Source organism: Oncorhynchus clarkii, chromosome 17 (assembly GCF_045791955.1).
Source record: "Oncorhynchus clarkii lewisi isolate Uvic-CL-2024 chromosome 17, UVic_Ocla_1.0, whole genome shotgun sequence".
In the NCBI taxonomy this organism is placed as follows: Eukaryota; Metazoa; Chordata; class Actinopteri; order Salmoniformes; family Salmonidae; genus Oncorhynchus; species Oncorhynchus clarkii.
Genome location: NC_092163.1, coordinates 78,852,864 through 78,872,719, shown reverse-complemented (window position 1 = coordinate 78,872,719; position 19,856 = coordinate 78,852,864). Strand labels below are relative to the sequence as shown.

The window sequence follows — 19,856 nt, the reverse complement described above, 5'->3', positions numbered from 1 at the left end:
CACCATCAACACGGTGCCACTCAGGAACCTGTAGGGCCCAGACACCATCAACACGGTGCCACTCAGGAACCTGTAGGGCCCAGACACCATCAACACGGTGCCACTCGGGAACCTGTAGGGCCCAGACACCATCAACACGGTGCCACTCAGGAACCTGTAGGGCCCAGACACCATCAACACGGTGCCACTCAGGAACCTGTAGGGCCCAGACACCATCAACACGGTGCCACTCAGGAACCTGTAGGGCCCAGACACCATCAACACGGTGCCACTCGGGAACCTGTAGGGCCCAGACACCATCAACACGGTGCCACTCAGGAACCTGTAGGGCCCAGACACCATCAACATGGTGCTACTCAGGAACCTGTAGGGCCCAGACACCATCAACATGGTGCCACTCAGGAACCTGTAGGGCCCAGACACCATCAACACGGTGCTACTCGGGAACCTGTAGGGCCCAGACACCATCAACATGGTGCCACTCAGGAACCTGTAGGGCCCAGACACCATCAACACAACATGGTGCCACTCAGGAACCTGTAGGGCCCAGACACCATCAACACGGTGCCACTCAGGAACCTGTAGGGCCCAGACACCATCAACACGGTGCCACTCAGGAACCTGTAGGGTCCAGACACCATCAACATGGTGCTACTCAGGAACCTGTAGAGCCCAGACACCATCAACACAACATGGTGCCACTCAGGAACCTGTAGGGCCCAGACACCATCAACACGGTGCCACTCAGGAACCTGTAGGGCCCAGACACCATCAACACGGTGCCACTCAGGAACCTGTAGGGCCCAGACACCATCAACACGGTGCCACTCAGGAACCTGTAGGGCCCAGACACCATCAACACGGTGCCACTCAGGAACCTGTAGGGCCCAGACACCATCAACACGGTGCCACTCGGGAACCTGTAGGGCCCAGACACCATCAACACGGTGCCACTCAGGAACCTGTAGGGCCCAGACACCATCAACACGGTGCCACTCAGGAACCTGTAGGGCCCAGACACCATCAACACGGTGCCACTCAGGAACCTGTAGGGCCCAGACACCATCAACACGGTGCCACTCGGGAACCTGTAGGGCCCAGACACCATCAACACGGTGCCACTCAGGAACCTGTAGGGCCCAGACACCATCAACACGGTGCCACTCAGGAACCTGTAGGGCCCAGACACCATCAACACGGTGCCACTCAGGAACCTGTAGGGCCCAGACACCATCAACACGGTGCCACTCAGGAACCTGTAGGGCCCAGACACCATTAACATGGTGCTTACTCAGGAACCTGTAGGGCCCAGACACCATCAACATGATGCTACTCAGGAACCTGTAGGGCCCAGACACCATCAACATGATGCTACTCAGGAACCTGTAGGGTCCAGACACCATTAAAACAACATGGTGCCACTCAGGAACCTGTATGGCCCAGACACCATCAACATGGTGCCACTCAAGAACCTGTAGGGCCCAGACACCATCAACACAACATGGTGCCACTCAGAAACCTGTAGGGCCCAGACACCATCAACATGGTGCCACTCAGGAACCTGTAGGGCCCAGACACCATCAACACAACATGGTGCCACTCAGAAACCTGTAGGGCCCAGACACCATCAACATGGTGCCACTCGGGAACCTGTAGGGTCCAGACACCATCAACATGGTGCTACTCAGGAACCTGTAGGGCCCAGACACCATCAACATGGTGCCACTCAGGAACCTGTAGGGCCCAGACACCATCAACACGGTGCTACTCGGGAACCTGTAGGGCCCAGACACCATCAACATGGTGCCACTCAGGAACCTGTAGGGCCCAGACACCATCAACACAACATGGTGCCACTCAGGAACCTGTAGGGCCCAGACACCATCAACACGGTGCCACTCAGGAACCTGTAGGGCCCAGACACCATCAACACGGTGCCACTCAGGAACCTGTAGGGTCCAGACACCATCAACATGGTGCTACTCAGGAACCTGTAGAGCCCAGACACCATCAACACAACATGGTGCCACTCAGGAACCTGTAGGGCCCAGACACCATCAACACGGTGCCACTCAGGAACCTGTAGGGCCCAGACACCATCAACACGGTGCCACTCAGGAACCTGTAGGGCCCAGACACCATCAACACGGTGCCACTCAGGAACCTGTAGGGCCCAGACACCATCAACACGGTGCCACTCAGGAACCTGTAGGGCCCAGACACCATCAACACGGTGCCACTCGGGAACCTGTAGGGCCCAGACACCATCAACACGGTGCCACTCAGGAACCTGTAGGGCCCAGACACCATCAACACGGTGCCACTCAGGAACCTGTAGGGCCCAGACACCATCAACACGGTGCCACTCAGGAACCTGTGATCGAGTGGTGGCTTTGTCTTCGTGCACCAGAAGACAGCCCTTTTCATTCCATTGACCATGAGCACTACACAGCACCACCTTTTCCCTATGTAGTGGCACTACTTTTCAACAGAGCTCTATGGGTCCTGTTTAAAAAAAGGTGTGAAAGAATAGGGTGTCGTTTGGGATTACAGTCCATGTGTATTACAGAAGTATTCATATGTGGGCTTTTCCCATTACTTCCAATTGTTAGTTTTGAATGTACCAGCGTACAGGGCTAAATATACTACAGGCTGGCCATTGGTGTCACTGAACACAATACAGTCACCAGTCTATAGAAATACCAATGAGAAGCAGTTTCCCTTGCACTGTTATGAGATGGGAGTTTAAGATTATAGGTGATATATATATGTCACTTAGCAGAGGCCTTTATCCAAAACAACTTACAGTACAGCATGAAACAAGTGTAAAAATGACTCCCTACTGTAAGTGTCTCTGGATCAGAGAGTCTGCTGAATGAGTCCCTACTGTAGTGGATCAGAGAGTTTGCTGAATGAGTCCCTACTGTAGTGGATCAGAGAGTCTGCTGAATGAGTCCCTACTGCAATGATTTGATTTGATTTGATTTTTACTGTAGTGGATCAGAGAGTCTGCTAAATGACTCACTACTGTAAGTGTCTCTGGATCAGAGAGTCTGCTAAATGACTCACTACTGTAGTGGATCAGAGAGTCTGCTAAATGACTCACTACTGTACTGCCCTACCAAGCAAAAAGGCAGTAACTGCTTATTTGGTCTAAAATGAGTTAATGTCATTTTTTCTACATTAAATACATGCTTAATCATGTCTCTATTGTATTGTGTTCAGGAGAAAATGGGGGTCATGTTAGCAGTAACTGGATAAAGTTACTGTGAAAACCAAGGTAAATAAAAGCCATTTTTCTCAGTTCCACATTATAAGCAGTTACTGCCTTTTTTGCTTGGTAAGGCAGTCATATTGTCTCTGGATAAGAGAGTCTGCTAAATGACTCACTACTGTAAGTGTCTCTGGATCAGAGAGCCTGCTAAATTACTCACTACTGTAGTGGCTCTGGATCAGAGAGCCTGCTAAATTACTCACTACTGTAGTGGCTCTGGATCAGAGAGTCTGCTAAATGACTCACTACTGTAGTGGCTCTGGATCAGAGAGTCTGCTAAATGACTCACTACTGTAGTGGCTCTGGATCAGAGAGTCTGCTAAATGACTCACTACTGTAGTGGATCAGAGAGTCTGCTAAATGACTCACTACTGTAGTGTCTCTGGATAAGAGAGTCTGCTAAATGACTCACTACTGTAGTGTCTCTGGATCAGAGAGTCTGCTAAATTACTCACTACTGTAGTGGCTCTGGATCAGAGAGTCTGCTAAATGACTCACTACTGTAGTGGCTCTGGATCAGAGAGTCTGCTAAATGACTCACTACTGTAGTGGCTCTGGATCAGAGAGTCTGCTAAATGACTCACTACTGTAGTGGATCAGAGAGTCTGCTAAATGACTCACTACTGTAGTGTCTCTGGATCAGAGAGTCTGCTAAATGACTCACTACTGTAGTGTCTCTGGATAAGAGAGTCTGCTAAATGACTCACTACTGTAGTGTCTCTGGATAAGAGAGCCTGCTAAATGACTCACTACTGTAGTGGGTCTGGATGAGAGTGTGCTAAATGACTCACTACTGTAGTGGCTCTGGATCAGAGTCTGCTAAATGACTCAAATGTCAATGTAAAATGTACAGTAAGGGCGAAATGGTCATAGGTATTTAGTATGTGTACGTGTGATCCCTGCGGGAGTTGAACCCGTGACCTTGGCATTGCTAACGCCATGATTTAGGCCTAGATGAACACACTGATAATGAATGGTGGCAGGACAAGCATGGAATGTATAAGCTTGATTAGCATTCAGACAATGTACCTAGAATGCATCACAGAGACAGAGAGCGGTAATGTAGGGTAGGGTAGGGTGGGGTGGGGGAGGGAGGGAGGGGGGGCTTGCATCTTGTTACGACAATCCAATAGAATGGACATGGATGGGTCTTCTGAAAGCATAAAACCAAGAGGATGTAGGCCTACTGTATACAAGGAAAAAGCAGAACTAGCTACTACCCACAATTGTTTTGTTTTTTTTAACCTTTATTTAACTAGGCAAGTCAGTTTAAGAACAAATGATTACAAGTAGCTAGTCTACTAAAACTACTCAACTAGTCATTAGGCCTACTAGTGACTACATTCATTTGCCCAGCTCTCATGGCAGAGCACTGCTCAATGCTTCTCAATAACAATGGCACAGTACGCAAATAGACTCTACGCTAGTCCTGGAAAGAAACGAATGTTTGATTACTGTACCTACAGTGTAGGAACAGTCCCATAATAGGTGAACAAATACCAAGTTTATAATAGAACATGGTGAGGTGTGGCATATCCTTTCACTCAAACAAATGAAAAAAAAAAAAACTGAATCGTAAAATTAGTTGATTGACGAGGCTGGATCGAGCAACTAATCTAAATGGGATACTGTCTGTAGATACACGTTAATAAGAATAACTGTTATGATAAAACAAAAAAATGGTCTGCTTGGAAAAGCCAACACAAAACACCACGCAAGGCTACACGAGGAGAAGCCCTTGGAGACGTCACTGAAATTCAATTTGGAAACATAATAGTCGACACACTCACTACGCACACAGGCAAAAATACCTTACACACGCATGAAACTGGATGGAGGAATGCATTTAACTCCACAAAAAAAGGCTGTTATATTGATTGATATCCATAATGAAGTTAAGAGACCTCATGGGCACCCTTAAAGGGGGGAATTCGCATCGTATCCCACCTTGTCGAGTTTATTCTGTTTTGTCGACATTGGAACGTTCAGCGACATATTAGCCGTTTCCATCAGGCATGTTGTCAAACGTTTTATCACACATGTACATTTTACTAGCATAAAACGTTTGGATTGAAACCCGGGTGGTACCCACCTTTCCATTCACTGTTTTTATGCGAGTAAAGTCATACCGAATATAAAAACAGCTGTAATGGAAACAAATAGTTTCAGTACAATTGTATAAATTCCGACATAATTTGTTAGTTCGACATAGTGGGAGATTTTTGTATCGGTAAAATTAATTATGCGCGAAATGGCGGTGGAAATGTCTTTACGCGTAAATATTGATATAATAGCAATAACAACAAACTAAGTACATTTGGAGTCACGCGGTGATTTGGTATGTGGTCGTCCCACTACAACTTGGCAAACCATGAAGTTTATTAGGATACAGATGAAATAAATGATGATGAATTTGAAGTGGTTGTGAAAGTATAGGGTACATTTGGAGTCACGCGGTGATTTGGTATGTGGTCGTCCCACTACAACTTGGCAAACCATGAAGTTTATTAGGATACAGATGAAATAAATGATGATGAATTTGAAGTGGTTGTGAAAGTATAGGGTGTTGAGTCTGACGCTGCTTTCCGAAAAATATTGAGGGACTTATTCTGGTGACGTGATTATCAACACTTGACTGCAGTTTGACAAATTCTAATATTCTCGCTCTTATCCATAATAATCATCTCATCACGTGGACTTGCGCATAATACATTTTACCGACACAAACAGATCCCACCATGACGAACGAACAAATGATCTGTTTATAAAATTGTACAGTAACGTCTTGTTTCCATCAGGGCTGTCATGATTTGTCTTTATAGGGTATGGATTTACTCGCATAAAAACTCTGGATGAAAACGTGGCGTTATGAATGATTTTGTAGGCTACACTGCAAAATTGACCGCAAGAATCCCAAACAGATACAGAAAACATAATCTTTTCAAACCTTGATTACATATGCCTCTCTGTTGATTGATTTATCGATTTTATGTTTGTCCGTTGACAGAAAATACATCGGCCTACACACAGTATAAATATGTATTTATGCGTCGAAATACTGAATTAAAATATATTTGATCTGATATTCCTGATGAATTTACATACTTTTAATTTGGGGGCGTCAGAAAGCTTGAGGGGGGGGGGGGGGCAAATAAAGGGTTGCCTATTGGGGAAACATGCCCTAGGACCGTGGTTCCCAACCTTTTCCAGTTACTGTACCACCAACTGAATTTTGCTTTGCCCGACGTACCCCCTTATGTACATTTTAACATTAGGCCTATGGTCTCACGAGTCTTCTCAAGCTCCCCCGTTCATATGCCAAGTACCCCTGGTTGGGAACCACTGCACTAGGAGATGTCCAAATGTCCACTTTAACTTTCTTGTAGTAAATTACAACAACAAAAAACGAAACTCACCAAGCTGTTCGTCATCCTTCTCGTCCATACCCTGGTTTGTTTATTTCAAACTATCTAAACACACTTAGGCAGGCTATACTGCATAAGAAGCACGACGGACTTTCTCTAAACCTGACCCTATTCCAGCCCCTTTTAATGTACTGTTTAAATTAATCCTCGGTCACATGACATGTATCAAGGAATGCTGAGTGCAAACCACGCCCGGGGAAAAAATAGATTTTGTTTTTACAAAACTGGCATATAATTACTTTGCTCCAACATTCGACGGGGTTCATAAAAAAAACATTTGCTATCTTCCATAGAGTACATTTTCTGAGTTGAAGAGTTTTGGTTTCTCTATTCTATCCTCTTCGCAGTGTGCTCTCACGCACTCCGGACGAGCATGTTCAGTGTAGTGGTGGGCGTTCCGGTACTGTACTCTAGATCAGACCGAGGAGAGGCTATACCAGATACAGGGAGTTCCTGTACTGTACTCTAGATCAGACCGAGGAGAGGCTATATCAGATACAGGGAGTTCCTGTACTGTACTCTAGATCAGACCGAGGAGAGGCTATATCAGATACAGGGAGTTCCTGTACTGTACTCCAGATCAGACCGAGGAGAGGCTATATCAGACACAGGGAGTTCCTGTACTGTACTCTAGATCAGACCGAGGAGAGGCTATATCAGACACAGGGCGTTCCAGTACTGTACTCTAGATAAGACCGAGGATATACAGTATATCATCCACAACCACAGGAGGTCGACACGACACATTGAGCCTCTGGGCCGTTATCCGAACAGTGATTCAGTTTCATGCAACGTCAACAGGTAATAAATACTTAATGGAATTTTTAACCATAGTTTACACTAGATTATAAACTGGGTGGTTTGAGCCCTGAATGCTGATTGTCTGAAAGCCGTGGTATATCAGAGTATGACAAAACATTTATTTGTACTGTTGTACATCACTGGGTCGCTTTGTGTGATGTATTGTTGTCTCTACCTTCTTGCCCTTTGTGCTGTTGTCTGTGCCCAATAATGTTTGTACCATGTTTTGTGTTGCTACAATGTTGTGTTTATGTTGTGTTGCTACAATGTTGTGTTGCTACATACAATGTTGTGTTGCTACAATGTTGTGTTGCTACCATGTTGTGTCGCTACCATGTTGTTTTTATGAATTTAATCGGAATGGCCGATTAATTAGGGCCGATTTCAAGTTTTCATAACAATCGTCAAACATTACGCTGTTTATGACTTCAAGCCTATCAACTCCCGAGATTAGGCTGGTGTAACCAATGTGAAATGGCTAGCTAGTTAGCGTGCACTAATAGCGTTTCAAACGTCATTCGCTCTGAGCCTTCTAGTAGTTGTTCCCCTTGCTCTGCAAGGGTAACGCTGCTTCGATGGTGGCTGTTGTCGTTGTGTTCCTGGTTCGAGCCCAGGTAGGAGCTAGGAGAGACGGAAGCTATACTGTTACACTGGCAATACTGAAGTGCCTATCAGAACATCCAATAGTCAAAGGTTAATGAAATACAAATGGTATAGAGGGAAATAGTCCTATAATTCCTATAATAACTACAACCTAAAACTTCTTACCTGGGAATATTGAAGACTCATGTTAAAAGGAACCACCAGCTTTCATATGTTCTCATGTTACGAGCAAGGAACTGAAACGTTAGCTTTTTTACGTGGCACATATTGCACTTTTACTTTCTTCTCCAACACTTTGTTTTTGCATTATTTAAACCAAATTGAACATGTTTCATTATTTACTTGATGCTAAATAGATTTTATTGATGTATTATATTAAGTTAAAATTAGTGTTCATTCAGTATTGTTGTAATTGTTATTATTACACTTCTTTTTTTTTTAATCGGCAGAATAATCGGTATCGGCGTTGAAAAATCATAATCAGTCGACCTCTAGTTGCTACCATGCTGTGTTGTCATGTGTTGCTGCCTTGCTATGTTGTTGTCTTTAGGTCTCTCTTGTCGTGATGTGTGTTTGTCCTATATTTATTTATGTATTAATAAAAAATAAAAAATCCCAGCCCCCATCCCCGCAGGAGGTATTTTGCCTTCTGGTAGGCCATCATTGTACATAAGAATTTGTTCTTAACTGATTTGCCTAGTTAAATAAATGTAAAGTTGATAACCAGTTTATAACAGCAATAAGGCACCTCGGGGGGTTGTGGTACGGTATGTGGTCAATATACCACGGCTAAGGGCTGTGTCCAGGCACTCAGCGTTGTGTCAAACAGAAGAACAGCCCTTAGCCGTAGTATATTGACCATATACCACACCTCCTCAGGCCTTATTGCTTAATTACAATAGTAGAATACTAAAACACTATACTAGAATAGAATAAAAAGGAATCACAATGTGAAAAGGTGTCTTGCGGTCAGGCAGGGAGTCTGATTAATCAGGCTGTAATACACAATTAATTGATACATACAGCCTGAAACTAATGCTAGAAATAATAATAATTGTGTAAATGTTCCCTACAAGCCAGAATATTGAATAAAATTAAATTTAAACTTACAGTTGTCTGTGTGGTTTGTCCTTCAACTGCTCGAAATTAGACAAAATCTCCACAGGGAAATGTTGTTTAGGCCTACCCGACTTTTTAGAGAGCGGATAGGTATATGGTCCGGTATACCGAGGTAAAATGTGTTTTATATCGTATATTTGGTTCTCTCGTCAATAGTTTTTGAACCAAGAATGTCATGTCAAATAAAACATGTAAATATTCTGAATTAGCGGAGGCTGGAGATCAATCAACACCCTTTTTTTGTGTGCATAAAAACATATATTTAAATCTTTTTTTTTTATATACAAACTTTAAAGAAAAGAAGTGTTGATAGTTCTCCATCCTCCCCTGATTCAGAATATAGAATGTTCTAGTAGGCAGGCAGTCAGAAGGCAAAGAATAGGCCTTAGGTGCAAAAACAGGGATTTTACTCACAAAAAACAATTGTAGTGAGAGGCTAGAGGCGAATAATGATGGTGGCAAAAACTATTTTTATATATATATATATATATATATATATATATATATATATACACAGTGGGGCAAAAAAAGTATTTAGTCAGCCACCAATTGTGCAAGTTCTCCCACTGAAAAAGATGAGAGAGGCCTGTAATTTTCATCATAGGTACACTTCAACTATGACAGACAAAATGAGAAAAAAAATCCAGAAAATCACATTGTAGGATTTTTAATGAATTTATTTGCAAATTATGGTGGAAAATAAGTATTTGGTCACCTACAAACAAGCAAGATTTCTGGCTCTCACAGACCTGTAACTTCTTCTTTAAGAGGCTCCTCTGTCCTCCACTCGTTACCTGTATTCATGGCACCTGTTTGAACTTGTTATCAGTATAAAAGACACCTGTCCACAACCTCTAAGAGTCACACTCCAAACTCCACTATGGCCAAGACCACAGAGCTGTCAAAGGACACCAGAAACAAAATTGTAGACCTGCACCAGGCTGGGAAGACTGAATCTGCAATAGGTAAGCAGCTTGGTTTGAAGAAATCAACTGTGGGAGCAATTAATAGGAAATGGAAGACATACAAGACCACTGAGGAGCCTCTTAAAGAAGTTACAGGTCTGTGAGAGTCATGTTAGTATATCAGTTTTCCTGTTAAAGCTTTTGTGCAGAATCAACTGCACTGTTTCAGGTGCAACGTTGATGGTAATGTTGCAGTCGTGTGTAAGAGGGAGATTCCAAGATGTGTGGAGTGTGCAGGAGGGCATGGGACAGAGGATTGTGTAGTTTTGGTGGATACAGTTGTGTCTCAACTGTAGGGGTGCCCATGTTGCTGGGGATCGGAAGTGTCTGTCGCGAGAGAGGTGGGTTGAGGTAGTCAGAGAAGTGCAGAGGTTGGTATGCTGAGGCAGTGAAGAAAGTGGAGGAGGATGGGTCAAGGGTCAAGGATCCTGAGAGGATCGCTGTGAGTAATACATCTGTGCCAGCACAGAGATATAGACAAACGAGTGATGTTTGCTTCAGTAAGGTTGGCTTCTTAGTGTTCATAGCAATGGTTATCAACTGTACCACAGAAATGGAATGTAAATCACAGACAATATGGTGGCAGCTGCAGAGAAGTATGTGGGTGTATGAGATTTGACTTCAGAAGAGTTCTAGGGTGTGTTTAGTGGCGGTGTCCCGTCCTCCCAGACCGCTGGCATAGTGCAGGAGCAGATAGGGTCAAAGTAGTGGAATGGGGTAGTGGGTTTTTAAATGAGTGTAGGGCTAGTTGGGAAGGGTAATTAAAAATATTGTTTTATATTTAAAAAATTCTCCAATTCCCCATTTTGTATCACAAAGTGTTACTTTGTGCTATAGTTCAGTTGGGGGCGGTAATGCAACATATTGAATGCCGACCGCCGGTAAATCTCCGCCATGTCAACTACAACGGACTGAGGTGATCAGTGAGAGGAAAGATGGAGGAAGTGGACGCTGATGCGGATTGGGAATCTAATGGCAGGAGAATCGAGGAGAATTGGAATATTGTCCAAAAGAATGGGAAAACACAGCGAAGTAGTGTACAGTGCTGAGAATGTCCCTTCGTATCTTCTAGGAGTACGGTTTGTTAATGAGGAGCAGTTGGTCGGATGACCATTCTTGAGTGATTCCATTTGAGACATCCCAAACTGGTGGAGAAAGTGCTGGGTTAAGAGAAGGCTGTAAGGATCACGAGAGACGGCCTCGTTTCGGTTGTTGTTGTTGTTGTTGTATTGCTGCGGATCAGAAAATAACGTGTGTTGCATCTCACCTGAGTTAAGAAGTTTGATGTGTCGTGTCGTGTCGTATCTCTTCGGAAACAAGGGGGTGATATCTGGCGTCTCATGGGAAGTCGATGTTGAAGAGTGAAGAGTCTAGAGTCTAGCTGTTCTTCTGAGTCTCATCCCTACTCAAGTGCAGTTGGGGTATATAAACTGCATAGTCATAGCATTTATCCCAAAACCAATGCAGTGTGATCACTGTATAGCTTTTGGACGTGGTTAAAGTGGATAGGCCTTCACTGCAGGCTACAGGGGTTCCATTTCACCAGCAGGACCCTGATATTTTAAAGGTTATTAAGGTGGACATTGTGGCCTTTATAGCTGTGGTAATTAATCGCACTGCCAAGGTGGAGAGGAGGTCCAGGATAAGTTAGTTTTCCCCTATCACGAATTGATTTTTGTTTTGCCTTGTTTTTTTCAACCCGTCCAGTTGGTGGCGGCAATACACGTTTCAGGGTTGTAGTCCGCCATAAAACCCATAGAAGAAGTTTAGTCACAGATAGAACAATGTGACAGATATTTCACTGGATGTATAAATGTGAAGCATCCGCTTGGCGTTTCCACCCACTACCAAATATGGTAGCCATGTGGCCAGCAGTGGAAGATGATGGCAGATGGATTTCGTCCGACAATCTGCACATTTTCTAATCGATGAAACATTTGATCTCAACACAGTTTTTTATTTCCAAAACCTAGAAATCTGTTATGAACAGAGTGGGCTACGTTTTGAAGAATTTACCCTTTGCCAAAGTTGTAAAAAATCGCGTTGTTTACGAGAAGTGGGAAGGCGAATAGATTTATTACATATGCACACTTCACAGAGTAGAGGCGGAACGCCTCTAGAGGAGTAGAGTAGAGTAGAGGGAACCTAACGAAAATATGCAAATAATACTAGAACGAGCCAATAGAATCTCACTAGCTCGTGTTTGGCTCTGCCCACTAGGACTCATTTATTTCCATTGGAAACGACAGGGTGTGATCTATCTTGGTTTAGTTATTTAAATATTTGTTTGAAAGACACGGAAGAGGAAGGAAGAACAATCTCCACCCTCTTTCCTTCATCTGCCTCCAGGTAGGCATACGAGACCGAACCGTAAGTGAACGTGACAATCTGACAGCATCGTTATAATTATATCAATTTAATCCATTAAAATCAACGATATTCATTATATATTTTATCGTTATTGTAAATGTGTGGTTGTTATAAAGACGGGCACATTGGACACTGCAATGTCCGACCAAATGATGTTTAAAAGTAGCCGCTAACGTTATTTAACTCTACAAGCAGCGACGGGTCTATTTTTTTGTTGTTGTTGTTGTTGCAGATCCATAGTTGTCCAAATTATATATGCTAGTGTATTCGGTCTATGGGTTTGACCACACGTAACTAAAAGTTGGGGAAACTAGGCGGTTTCGTTTTCTGAGACCATATAGCTGTCAACTAAAGGGACGTGGCTGTCCCATCATGTCTGTGATCACAGCAGTTTGCGGCGCTTTTGTCCTTTCGCCTCAAATATCTCTACTGAAGCGTGAAACACTGCACATCAACATGAACAAGTTGTTACAAATGATGCGGGTATATTAACGAGTCAACTTGGGGGGAATTGGCTAGCAAGATACCTTTTTATTGTGTGGCTGGAAGAGTTTGCGTTCAAGAGAACAATTGGCAGTCATTTCATACGCTAAACCTACACACACAGTGACCAGTGTTTTTGAGGAATACTATACATGATGATTTTGGGCTCCTGAGTGGCGCAGCGGTCTAAAGCGCCGCATCTCTGCTAGAGGCGTCACTACAGACCCCTGGTTCGATTCCTTACATTTGTTACTTTTATCTTTTCCCTTTTGAGGTATTTTTCTTAACTGCATTGTTGGTTAAGGGCTTGTAAGTAAGCATTTCACTGTGAGGTCTACACACAGTCTACATACACTATAGTCGGTGCATGTAACAAATAACATTTGATTGGGAGTACCACAGGACGACGCACAATTGGCCCATTATCGTTAGGGTTTGTCCGGGGTAGGCCGTCATTGTAAATGAGAATTTGTTCTTGACTTGCCTAGTTTAATAAAGGTAATCCATTTTTTTATTTTTTTTGACTAATTAGTCAATATAACGCGAACGAACCCAGCCAACCAATAAAGGTAGCCTGCTAGCCTAGCTGAATGCATCGAGGTGGCTACATTAAGCTATTTTGCGTTGCTAACCTAATTGACTTCAGCTTTTATCCTAACCACAGGAAAGACACACACAAAACAGGTTGGGGGTGGGGGGCTGTTATACTGGGGCCTAACCTGTTCCACTGGGGCCGTTACACTGGGGCCTAACCTGTTCCACTGGGGCCGTTACACTGGGGCCTAACCTGTTCCACTGGGGCCGTTACACTGGGGCCTAACCCGTTACACTGGGGCCTAACCTGTTACACTGGGGCCGTTACACTGGGGCCCAACCTGTTACACTGGGGCCCAACCCGTTACACTGGGGCCTAACCCGTTACACTGGGGCCTAACCTAACGTGTCAGGCATATGTACTGGTCTTGACAAGAAGAAAAGCTGTGTTTTTCTTTTCTGCACTGTTCAACCAATCCCGTCAATGTCCAAACGCTGAAGTCGTGTCACAGGCTCGTTACATTTCCCCTGAAAACCGGAACATCCGGTCGTTGCAGACTCAACAGCAGCTAGGGCTCCCGAGGAGCAGTTGATGTGTTGGGGGGGTTAGGTCTCATGCTCAAGGGCACAACGACAGACAATGACATCTAGACTTTGATTCCAGCAACCCCTCGGTTGCCACCTCACATCCAGCAGGAGTTTTCCTTTCAGACCTGGGATTCAAACTGGCAACCCTCCGTTTACCGACCTGCCTCTAAACGCTAGGTTACCTGATGCCTCAATGAGTAGTAGCTGGTCTCAAACGAGACACTTGGCTAACAACACCTGTGGGTAGCTAATAAAAGACTTGCTTCCTCCCGGGTACTGCTAACGGACTGTTTCTGTTCCTCCAGGCAACATGGCAGCGTTGAGGCCTCTGAAAAGGCCCAAGATCGTCAAGAAGAGGGTGAAGAAGTTCATCAGACATCAGTCGGACCGCTATGTCAAAGTCAAGGTACGGTTGATGTTGGCCGCTATATAATTAATCTTTGCTACGTTAATGGGCTGAACCAGGGTTGTATTCATTAGGGTAGGCGTTTTACAACCGCTCCTTGAATCCCCAGGGTTGTATTCATTAGGGTAGGCGTTTTACAACCTCGACTCCCCAGGGTTGTATTCATTAGGGTAGGCGTTTTACAACCTCGACTCGACTCCCCAGGGTTGTATTCATTAGGGTAGGCGTTTTACAACCTCGACTCCCCAGGGTTGTATTCATTAGGGTAGGTGTTTTACAACCTCGACTCCCCAGGGTTGTATTCATTAGGGTAGGCGTTTTACAACCTCGACTCCCCAGGGTTGTATTCATTAGGGTAGGCGTTTTACAACCTCGACTCGACTCCCCAGGGTTGTATTCATTAGGGTAGGCGTTTTACAACCTCGACTCCCCAGGGTTGTATTCATTAGGGTAGGCGTTTTACAACCTCGACTCCCCAGGGTTGTATTCATTAGGGTAGGCGTTTTACAACCTCGACTCCCCAGGGTTGTATTCATTAGGATAGGTGTTTTACAACCTCTCGACTCCCCAGGGTTGTATTCATTAGGATAGGTGTTTTACAACCTCTCCTCGACTCCCCAGCCGTTCCATGTTATTTAAACTGTTCCGCAGCCACCACACCTCATTTCATAATCATCAAGCTCTTGATTAGGTAAATCAGTGAGCTAGTTTAGGGCTTCAACAAAATCGTGTTTTGGGGTCCTCCCTGATGGAGAGGTTTGAAAACCACTGCGTTAGGGCACATGGAAAACAAGTGGTTCTTATTGGACAAATTCCGGTAGTTCCTTCCTGTGTCAGTTTTTCTTCTGTTTTGGTGTCTAATGAACATGACCCAGATGTTGTTGAGGTCTGGAACATACTTTTTTTTTTCAAATGAAGAGCGATCTCTGAAAGTGACACTTGTTAGTGCTGCTGTTTCCTTAACCCAATGTGCCCCCCCACACACACACACGACGCCTGTTTGGGTTTCTAGTCCCTTTTAAACGTGTGATTGGTCTGAATAACGGAGGCGGAAGTAGAGTCCGACTGGTTTGAGCTACAAACTATTTAAAACGTTTGAAACGCTGAGACATGTTCAGCTTTATTTCACTCGAAAGCTACACAAGTCGTTAGGAAGGTAAAAGGTTGTTTTTTAAACATTTATTTGACCTCTTAATTTAACGAGGCAGGTCGGTTATTAAATAACAAATCCTTCTTTTCAATGACTTGTCTAGGAACAGTGGGTTATAACTGCCTTGTTCAGGGAGCAGAACGACAGATTTTGTACCTTGTCAGCTCGGGGGATTCGATCTAGCAACCTTTCAGTTACTGACCCAACGCTCTAACCACTAGGGCTACGCTGCCGCCCTACATAGAAGATCATAGGAAATCCCAGAACATAGTGTCTATAATACTGTAATAAGCTCAAATAGTTGCTGTTGTCATTGACTAGTTTATTAATTTCCCACTAAGCAAACCATTTCCGTACTTACTGTATTCATATAAAATTTAATTTTGATCAGGTTTTTGATTACGTCAAAACGCAAGAATATAACTGATTTGTCAAATAGTTTTGTGTCCTACTTGTTGTCCTGAGCAGAAAAAGGTCAAATCACTTCATTGTGTGGCTAAATATAAGGTCTGGAGATGCATCGGGACTGATGAGGCTAAAGATACACCCCTGGGGGGGGGGTTAATTTCAGCCAATAGTTTTGAAAGTGGTGCTCGCAATCCAAAAGTTGGCCTTTTTTTTTTAAAAAATCTTGTTTTACATCATCCATTCCGTATGATATGTCCTACAATTTTTAGTATTTTACGAATCCAATTTGTGTTTTAAGATCCTGGAGTGCGTCTTTAATAAGGAAGGGGGCAAGTGAACTGTCCTACGCCCTTTCCTGACCAGTTCAGTCACCGCGCTAGCTGGCTACTGTATTTGCAGGATAATCGCCTTACTACTCGCCTCACTTGTGTTTTTATCTTTTTTGTAGCAAAACTGGCGAAAACCCCGTGGTATCGACAACAGGGTGCGGCGGCGCTTCAAAGGCCAGATGCTGATGCCCAACATTGGCTACGGCAGCAACAAGAAGACCAAACACATGCTGCCCTCCGGCTTCAGGAAGTTCCTGGTGCACAACATCAGAGAGCTGGAGGTCCTCATGATGAGCAACAAGTATGTTCCGATTTATTTATTTCTTCCTTCCTCTGAAAGTGTACACTCGGGCTGTCCCCCGTCACGGCTGTAAAAGCATTGGGTTGGTGTAAGCATTGACTGGATGAGCTTTTCAGCATTGTTAAATCCATGACAAGAAGGGTTCAGAAATGGAATCCCACCTGTGATCGTTCAGCGGGGCTGCGTTCAGCTCAGCGGGGCTGCGTTCAGCTCAGCGGGGCTGCGTTCAACTCAGCGGGGCTGCGTTCAGCTCAGCGGGGCTGCGTTCAGCTCAGCGGGGTTGCGTTCAGCGGGGCTGCGTTCAGCGGGGCACCACGTTTGTGGAACATTCACCGTAGTAAATATGTTATATACAACTCGTATAATAGACATGTATAATAAGGAGTCCTGTTGGCTTTATTTATTCCTGACAGTTCATGAACAACGTTTGGGTTGCCTACTGAACGTAGCCCAGGGGTAGAAAGTAGACGGATGGTTCAGCATGTGGTGCAATGTTATGGTTTGGTTTGTCTAAGTCTTGTGAATCTTTTTTTCTTAGAAACCTATTCATTATTTTGAGGTGTTCATTCAAGTGCAATATTTCATTTTGGCTTATGTTTGTGTCCTAGCCTGATCTCACAATAGCTCACATTCTGAAATTAAATAGCCTGGTCAAGCAGACAGACCGCTACCCTCCTATGTGGATTAACCCTTGTGCATGTGTGTCCAGTAGATGTCCTGTGTATAATGACCTATAAATCTAGTTGGGTCTAATTCCATTTGAATTAAATAAGCATTGAGGAATTTGAATTTCGTGGTTTACTTCCTGAATTGAAGTTGAATTGACCCTGATGACATCCCAGTTGTTTCCAGAGAAATGAAATCTCCCCTTTTGCCCTCTTGTGTCTTGTTACTATAACCATCTCCCCTCCACAGGACCCATGCTGCAGAGATAGCCCACAACGTGTCGTCTAAGAACAGGAAGTTGATCGTGGAGAGGGCAGCTCAGCTGGCCATCAAGATCACCAACCCCAACGCCAGGCTACGCAGCGAGGAACACGAGTGATCTGGGACCACGGCTCTGTTGTTTGTTCAATAAATGATCTATACACCTGTCAATAGTATTTACTGTATTTGCCTGTTTATGATATGGTTGGGGTCATAATGCATTATAATGGCCTTAGGGTGATATTAGGGTGGGGGGGGGTCGTAATGCATTATGGCTTTAGTGTGATATATTAGGGTGGGGGGTCATAATGCATTATAATGGCTTTAGGGCTTAGTGTGATATTAGGGTGGGGGATCATAATGCATTATAATGGCTTTAGTGTGATATATTAGGGGGTGGGGGGTCATAATGCATTATAATGGCTTTAGTGTGATATATTAGGGTGGGGGGGAGTCATAATGCATTATGGCTTTAGTGTGATATATTAGGGTGGGGGGTCTTAATGCATTATAATGGCTTTAGTGTGATATATTAGGGGGTGGGGGGTCATAATGCCTTATAATGGCTTTAGTGTGATATATTAGGGTGGGGGGTCTTAATGCATTAAAATGGCTTTAGGGTGGGGGGGTCATAATGCATTATAATGGCTTCAGTGTGATATATTAGGGGGTCTTAATGCATTATGATGGCTCAAAGGCTGTGATCATCAGCTAGATTCAGCTGCAGGCCAATTACAAAAAAAAAATACAAAGTATGTTGATCAGATGGTTGGGGGGCCGGGAACGTAATCCCAAAATTAATTAGCAGACTGCACATTGACCGCAAGAAGTCCTAACAGATATATTTCAAACTTTGCCTACGTTTATATATAATCTTGTGTTTCTCTCTGCGTGGGAATACTTGGAACCGGTTTACAAAATTAAAATCACTTGGAGCTGATTTCCTGGTGGCTGATGTAAAAAGGGCTTTATAAATTAGATTTGAGTTTTTAATGTCCAACAATAAATGCAAAATAAAGCCACTCGGGGGACGCTAGTTGGGGAACCCTGCGTCAGTATTACAACCTTAGTCTGAAACGGATTCAAAAATAAATCCATGACTAAGTGAAAACAGGTTTTAAGACATTTTTGCGAATGTATTGAAAATAAACATACAGACCATTTGCTTTGTAGAAATTGAGCTCCGGTGCATCCTGTTTTCCATTGATCCTCCTTGAGATGTTTCTACAACTTGATTGTAGGTCTACCTGTGGTAATTTATTGGACATGATTTGGAAAGGCACACATCTGCCTATATAAAAAGGTCCCACAGTTGACAGTGCAAAAACCAAGCCATGAGTTCGACGGAGTTGTCCGTTAGAGACGGGATTGTGTCACGAGGCAGATCTGGAGAATGGCACCAAACATGTCTGCAGCATTGAAAGTCCCCCAAAGAACAGTGGGGGCTTCAATAAATACACTTTGGAACCACCAAGACTTCCTAGTGCCGGCCGCCCGTCCAAACTGAGCAATTCAGGGAGAAGGGCCTTGGTCAGGGAGATGACTAAGAACCAGATGGTCACTCTGACAGCTTCCCTACAGTGGAGCATGGTCTGACAGCGTACCTACAGTGGAGCATGGTCTGACAGCGTCCCTACAGTGGAGCATGGTGGTGGCAGGGACTGGGGAAAGATTGAACGGAGCAAAATATAGAGATCCTTGATGAAAACCTACTCCAGAGCGCTCAGGGCCTCTGACTGGGGCAAAGGTTCACCTTCCAACAGGACAACGCAGGAGTGGCTTCGGTACAAGTGTCTGAATGTCCTTGAGTGGCCCAGTCAGAGCCCGGACTTGAACCTGATCAAACATCTCTGGAGAGATCTGAAAATGGCTGTGCAGTGACGCTCCCCATCCAACTTGACAGCGCTTGAGAGGATCTGCAGAGAAGAATGGGAGAAACTCCCCAAATACAGGTGTGTCAAGCTTGTAGTGTCATACCCAAGAAGACTCGAGGCTGTAATTGCTGCCGAAGGTGCTTCAACAAAGTACTGAGTAAAGGGTCTGAATACTTATGTAAATGTGATATTTAAGATTATTTTGAATCGTTTTGTAAAAATGAATTTAAAAAACGTTTTGCCTTGTCATTATGTGGTATTGTGATGTCATTATGGGGTACTGTGATGTCATTACGGGG

General features: G+C 44.2%; 2 protein-coding genes across 3 annotated transcripts in view; one reads left to right on the top strand and one right to left on the bottom strand.

Moving 5' to 3' along the window:
• LOC139371457 (ssu-2 homolog, tandem duplicate 1) overlaps positions 1-7,104 on the bottom strand; it is a 33,518-nt gene extending 26,414 nt beyond the window's left edge. The window contains exon 1 of the mRNA XM_071111883.1: positions 6,691-7,104. Coding sequence (XP_070967984.1) covers positions 6,691-6,718 — 28 coding nt within the window. The 5' untranslated portion in view covers positions 6,719-7,104. The remainder of the gene's footprint in view (positions 1-6,690) is intronic.
• Positions 7,105-12,437: 5,333 nt separating this feature from the next.
• LOC139371454 (large ribosomal subunit protein eL32-like) lies at positions 12,438-17,854 on the top strand. 2 transcript variants are annotated; one of them, XM_071111876.1, is made up of 4 exons: positions 12,438-12,557; positions 14,468-14,568; positions 16,575-16,756; positions 17,672-17,854. In XM_071111876.1, the coding sequence occupies exons 2-4, from the start codon at positions 14,473-14,475 to the stop codon at positions 17,799-17,801; spliced, it is 408 nt and encodes a 135-aa protein (XP_070967977.1). In that variant the 5' UTR covers positions 12,438-12,557; positions 14,468-14,472; the 3' UTR covers positions 17,802-17,854. The 2 variants fall into 2 exon arrangements, with proteins under 2 accessions (XP_070967977.1, XP_070967978.1); XM_071111877.1 differs by having other exon boundaries at positions 12,516-12,536.
• Positions 17,855-19,856: the final 2,002 nt, after the last annotated feature.

Coding starts and splice junctions, on each gene's coding strand:
- LOC139371454 (XM_071111876.1), top strand. CDS start 14,473: ATGGCAGCGTTGAGGCCTCTGAAAAGGCCCAAGATCGTCAAGAAGAGG. Junction 14,569..16,574: donor ACCGCTATGTCAAAGTCAAG/GTACGGTTGATG, acceptor TCTTTTTTGTAG/CAAAACTGGCGAAAACCCCG. Junction 16,757..17,671: donor GTCCTCATGATGAGCAACAA/GTATGTTCCGAT, acceptor TCCCCTCCACAG/GACCCATGCTGCAGAGATAG.